The 6655-nt window shown below is 41.9% G+C and overlaps 1 protein-coding gene across 1 annotated transcript; it reads left to right on the plus strand.

The window, feature by feature from the left end:
• Nucleotides 1-3293: 3293 nt before the first annotated feature.
• Nucleotides 3294-5123, plus strand: LOC147639664 ((R)-mandelonitrile beta-glucosyltransferase-like). Its single transcript, XM_086822323.1, has 2 exons — nt 3294-3889; nt 4043-5123. Exons 1-2 carry the CDS (start codon nt 3331-3333, stop codon nt 5020-5022), a joined length of 1539 nt encoding a protein of 512 aa, XP_086678449.1. The 5' UTR covers nt 3294-3330; the 3' UTR covers nt 5023-5123.
• Nucleotides 5124-6655: the final 1532 nt, after the last annotated feature.

Genomic DNA, 6655 nt, shown 5'->3' on the forward strand with positions numbered 1-6655 from the left:
GCATACAACATGATTATGGCAAGTTGGTTCTACCAGTAGATTGGACATCTTCAAGGGATTCTTGAGTTCCAACAGATAGGTAGTGAGAGTTAGAGGAATTTAAGTACTCTCATCTAGTGCTTGCTATCAGGCTGACTCTTGATTGAGTACAGACTATAAAAAAAAGAGATCTCACCTGCATTTTTGACTTTGCGTGGATGACCATGAGACTGTTCTAGAGAATTTGAGAGCTACGTAGGAGGCTGATGACTAGATCTCTTTCTTGATAGGGTGTCTACTTTGATCTTAGTATTTTTGTTCATTTAATGGTTGTACTTTTAGAGGCGTTTCATATTTTCTCATGTTCACATTTCTTCTACCTCGATGTGTCTTTGTACTTTATCATATTGATCTTGATTCTATCTTTGTACTTTATCATTGCGGTTGATCTTGAGTGATGATTAACTATGTTCTATTGATTATGGCTCCATCTAAGTATCTCTTTTATTTTTTATACCAACTTTGTTTGAAGATCTCATATTTTTTAAATTGCACACTAGACACTACTCTTCAAGACCTTTCCAACAATCTATAGCATGATGGGCAATTTTGCATATTTAAGAAGTCCCCAAATTGGTGATGGCATGGCATGTTACATCACCATGCCATCACCAATTTGGGGACTTCTTGAGTATGCAAAATTTTCCATCATGCTATATATAATTGGAAATGTCTCCAAGAGTAGATTCCAAATGTGCAATCTCCCTTAACTTTTGATTTGATTTGCAACAATTTCAGCATGAGCCCATTTTTCTAGAGAGAGGAGGTGTGGAAATCCTTAAGGGAAAAAAATGAAAGTCCATATTTTGTCTAATGAGTCCGAGCATCACGTGAGGGATAGGATGATGCTCCACTCCCACACAAATGTTGGGAGCACCACTCGACCACATGGCATGCATCTCTGAACCGCTTAGCAATTGATTATGTCTCAAAGCATGTTTCACACATGCGCTCGCACCATCATGCTCGCCCTTCCCATGACAAATCTCAAAGAATAACCAAATCACTGGGATACTAGACTGCACATGCCACCTACTACAAACCCATAAAAACAAGTCTTGGTTATTATTTTTTTGAAGATGAAGAACGAAGACTTTGTAGCACCGCCATGCCAACTCTCTTCAACCTCCAATGTCAAAAAGCGCCCTGCACTCATCCATGTTGGGTTGATCGATCAAAGCATCAAGCATGCATGCATGTGATTAAGACATGAGATCTTTGAAATAGGATTGGAAAATTGCATGGGCATGATGATGCATCCCCAACTTTGATAGTTCTTTCATATCCACACGATAGATGCCCAAAGGAGGGGGTGGATTCTTGTGGAAAAGAAGGGGGGGAGGGGGGGTCTTGTGGAAGATAAGGGGTATCTTGAGAGGGAGGAAGGGCTGGTTCATGTGGATTATCTAAACTAAGGGATAATGGTGGAGAAAAGGGCGGAGGGAGAGGAAGAGGAAGGGCTAGTTCATGTGGATTATCTAAACTAAGGGATAATGGTGGAGAAGAGGGCGGAGAGAGAGGAAGAAGAGGGGCAAGGCTTAGATCGTCACCAACAGAAGATAGGGGGAGGGGGGGAGGGGGGTATTGTGGAAGATAAGGAGTATCTTGAGAAGGAGGAAGGACTGGTTCATGTGGATTATCTAAACTAAGGAATAATGGTGGAGAAGAGGGCAGAGGGAGAGGAAGAGGAGGGGCAAGGCTTAGATCGTCGCCAACAGAAGTTGTTGCTCGTTGACGTGCTCTCCACTTTCTCTTTCTCTCATGAGCTACCCTTTTCCTCTCCTTCTCTTGAGGAGTCTTGTCCTTTCATGTTTCCAACACCTATAACTTTGAGAACCCATTCTCAAGGAAGCTAAGAGAGAAAGATTATGAAGGCTCAATGATGTGATAGTACTAGAGATGTATGTGGGATAGTACTAGAGATGTGTACTTATATAGGAAAAGTAGCTTATCCACTATATAGTACGTGATTGATTAGATAATTAAGATAAACATAAAGATAAATAGCAATCTATTATCCACTTTAAAAATCAATATTATTAATAATAAGTATTTATAAATCTAAATATTTATCATTACTATATATATATATATTTATATATATTAAAATTATATTTTTTAATAATTTTCTTCCATAAGGTATTTTTTCAAGTTTTATTCAAAGGTTTTTCCTACACTTAAAAAATTTTCAAAAAATATTAAACTCAAAAAATCAAAATTTTAAAATGAAATTATGCCCCACCACTTTTGAACCATAATGTTTTTGTTTTCAATTCTTTAAAAATATGAATTAAATGAAAACCAATAATCCCCATGGCATATATATCTTTTTATAATTAACAAGTGAGAGAAATATCTTTTCTTTTCTTTCTTTTTATTTGATAAAAGATGTGAACACATGTTTGAATACCACAAGATGTAACTACTCTTCCAAAAATTTAGGACATTTCATCTGCATAAAAAACTTGCTACAACCCCATGTATTGAACCCCCTCTTATAAGAGTTTATCGTCTAAGAGAGCTTAATCCCACAAGGCTCCATATTGAAAGTGTAAGGTAAGCTCTAAACACTAAGCTAATGCCTTGAAGAAAGAAAATTTCTTTTCTCAAGGGATGATAGCAAAAGATATTGGCTTGACTTTGTTTTTTTGCGAAGAGACATTACTCACACCACGCCACCTTGTGGAGTGAGAGAAGGCGGAGATTTAAACTCGCCACCATCCTTTGCTAGAGTGTCTGCCACTAGCCAAAATGGTCGATGCCCCACCCGTTAGTTTTAAAACTCTCTCTCTCTCTCTCTCTCTCTCTCTCCATGTAGCTCATGGGTACCTCGTGGGTTGAACATGGACTCATGGCATCTTGATTCTCCATGTAGCTCGTGGTGGGTACCGCGTGGTACCTCGTGGGTTGAACATGGACTCATGGCATCTTGGTCAAAGTAAAATTCGGCCTTCCTATAACCTTATCTTGTTAATAGTCCCTTCATTTGCTCCCACTTTCAATAGTTAATAGATATATACTTTGTTGTGGGTCTAACTTTCAATAGTTAATATATATATATACTTTATTGTTGCCAAAGAAAAAATTAGTCCCTTCATTTGTGGAAATCTGATGATGATGTGATTGGTATGAACGGGTGTGGAATACATTATATGTCAAGCTGCATCATATCGAGATTGAAATTCTGGGTCGAACACAAAGTTTTGTCTTCTGGACATGGACTTCTGGTACCTCGTGGGTTGAACATGGACTTCTGGTACCTCGTGGGTTGAACATGGACTTCTTCAACTCATGGCATCTCCATGTATGTATGTAGCTCGTCGAGAGCAGGGCGTCCAGAGTACTAGAACTTCAGTCATGGGCACGCAGCTGCATGCAATCATGCTACCGTTTCCTGCTCAAGGCCACATCAATCCTATGTTCCACTTAGCCATGAGGCTTCTGGATCGGGGCTTTTACATCACGTTCATCAACACGGAGTATGACCATGAACGTATTCTGGCGAACGGGCGTTCGAGGGACCTCATAGCGTTGCCCGATTTGAGGTTTGTGACCATACCGGATGGCTTGCCACCGGAGCACGGGCGCCTGAACCAGAACATAATAGAGTTTTCAGAAGCCATGGAGGAGCTCCGAGAACCGTTAGGAAGACTGATTGAGGAGATAGCGGGCAGTAGTGCTGGTGTTCCCGTGACTTGTATTATAGCAGATTGCTTCTTTTTTTGGATGCGAGATGTAGCAGACAAGGTGGGCGTGCCAGCGGTGGCCTTGTGGACATCTCCGGCGCATGCAAATCAGATTAATTGCTCTATGTCTGATCTCATGCTACAAGGAATTATACCGGTTAATCGTAAGCATAATCACCTTCTGCATCCTCTTGCTCTGCAATAATATTGGCTGATCACTAGTCCGTGTTCGCTCCAAAAATTGCATCGTGATTAATCGCTCCTCAGTCGTTGCCTTCACTATAACTTATGAGTGATCTCGATATCTTGTTTGTTAGGTCAAGAGGATGGATCCAAGCTCGTGACGTCTATCCCCGGCGTGCTGCCGCTGCGCGCTTCAGACCTCCCTTCTTACTGGCAGACTGCAGCCGATGGCTCGCCGGACTTTTTCTTCCAGTGGTCCTTGGCCCGATTCGGCGACGGAGTGCCTCAGCGCGCGCAGTGGAATCTCGGAAACAACATCTACGAGCTGGAGAAAGAGGCAGTGCACGCCTTCCAGCAGTGCGTTGTCAATTTCTTGCCCATAGGGCCGCTCCTGCCTCCGTCATTCTTTTCCGGCGAGATGGTGGCAGCGCCGGCTGTCGGAATGAGCCTGTGGCCGGATGAGCCCGGCTGCAAAGAGTGGATGGACAAGCAGCAGGCTCGCTCGGTGCTGTACATCTCCTTCGGGAGCATCGTTCACATGTCGTCCAAGCAAGTGGAGGAGGTGGCCTCGGGTGTGGAGGCAAGCGGGCAGCCTTTCCTTTGGGTGCTCCGCTCGGATGTCACCCGCTCGAAGCTCCAAGCGTTCCAAGAGAGGACCCAACACAGAGGTCTTGTAGTGTCGTGGGCGCCCCAGCTTCTAGTCCTCGCCCACCCCAGCGCGGGCGCCTTCTTGACCCACTGCGGTTGGAACTCCCTTTTGGAGGCCATGAGTGCCGGCCTTCCCATTCTCGCTTGGCCGGGGGGCTTTGCAGAGCAAAACATTAATGCCAGGTACGTTGTTGATGTGTGGAGGATAGGCATGGAGTTCAGGAGCGAGGAGACAGAGAATGGGGAGGTGATAGTGAGAAAAGAGGAGGTAGAGAGGGTCATCAATTCCCTCATGATGTGTGCTCACAAAGGAGGAGAGACGCTCCAAAAACAAGCCCTTCAGATGAGCGAATTTGCAAAAGGAGCCTTTTTAGAGGGGGGTTCTTCACATAGGAACCTCAACCACTTCATCGAAGCTATGACAGCTCTATCAACCACTTCATCGACCTCTCAGCAAGAAGCTTGACTTTTGCTATATTGCAATTTGTAATTCAAAGGCTTTGCGGCTATGGTCTAACTTTTGGCTATTGATGGGGCGGGGCTTTTTTGCTCTCTCGAAGCAAACAACACCAACTCCATTTTTAAGTTCTAGATTAAATAATTGCTCGTATACTATACTACTTTAGGATCGTAGCATCTTTGCCTCACATTTTATTACATAAAGTTTTGGGAGGAAAAAGAAATTGTGGTGATGAACAAGTGGAAGATAAGCACATTTGTAAAGTAAAGATAAAAATTATATAATACCACTCACTACAGGCGAGTGTATTTTCGACGTTTGTTTCGACGGAAATGAACAAGTAAAAAATCTCCAAAAGCGTCGATATGGAACCGTATCGATACCCACGTCGAAATACACGTATGCATGCACGTCGAAAAAATCATCGCAACCATCTCTTCTTTTTCATTTTTGTTAGGTATTCATGCTTCAAGTTTCCCGGTCATGCACCGAGTGATTCGGAGGAAAGGTACGCCCTAATGCACGTCACATATGCTCTCCTCAAGCAACTTGAACGAGAGGTGGTCAATATGGTAAGCCTCTTCATTTTCTACCCATCAAATAGTGTTTGCCTCACTTGTCATTTCTGAGTTTTTGCGTTATGAATACTCTTTGCCGGGACCAATACCAAACCCTGAGGGCAGTGATCAGCCTTGCATCCAAAGCACTATGTATAGGAGAAATGCCTCTAAATACATTTTTCTCGATTCCATGAGCAAATTTTGTAAACTTACTTTTGTTGGCTCCATGAGCTATGTAACTTCTTCTACTTAATAAAAATTCAAGTTTTGTGACCTTTGAGTACAGAGCAGGGGAGTACTCTTTAAAACTGGCATAGTGGTGCATTTGGGTGTAGGACTGCACCTAGGTGTACCATTATTTAAAAAATAAAACCTGCATCTGTCGAAATAGGGGTTGCTATGACCGTCGAAATGTTCGTCAAAATAACAGTCAGTAGCGGTGTCGAAAACAATGTCATAAAAAGCATTGAAAACAACGTCGTAAACTAGTAAATTTTTTTGACCTAGCAAAGAGGTTCATGTATTCTTGATGCGGAATAATCTATAATTTGTAATTATTTTCCTATAATGTATCACTTTCTTGAGTCCTTATTATCATAAATTCTTATTATCTTGTCTCAGATAGAATTCCCTATCACTAAGAAAATTGTCAATGCAAGTTAATTTCTTGTATTTACAAAAGAGGGGTCTAAGCATGGTATGGTGGAATACTATATGAGTTATATAGCCCAAATTTATAGCATAGGTTTAGTTGGCACATAACAATTTTAAACTATTTTGTGAAAGAGCTATATAGCAAAGGTTGTTACTATGGGAAGGGGTGCCAACTTCCCCACTACTAACAATAATGAGCCCACAGTCATTTCAAAATCATTTGGATTATGGTGCGACTAAAACGTTATCTTCCTTGTGCGTATTCCCACTCTGTGTTCATTCTACTGTTTGTGTATTCCCGCTCTACGTGTTCACTAGATAAGTTTTCTTGTTTACCTATTGCACACATGCAATACATATACACACACACACAGAGTTTGCATGTTGCCAAAATATTATAGGTCTCTCTCTCTCTCTCTCTCTCT

This window comes from Cibotium barometz, chromosome 3 (genome assembly GCF_041138505.1).
Source record: "Cibotium barometz isolate CiBa-2024 chromosome 3, ASM4113850v1, whole genome shotgun sequence".
Lineage (NCBI taxonomy): Eukaryota > Viridiplantae > Streptophyta > Polypodiopsida > Cyatheales > Cibotiaceae > Cibotium > Cibotium barometz.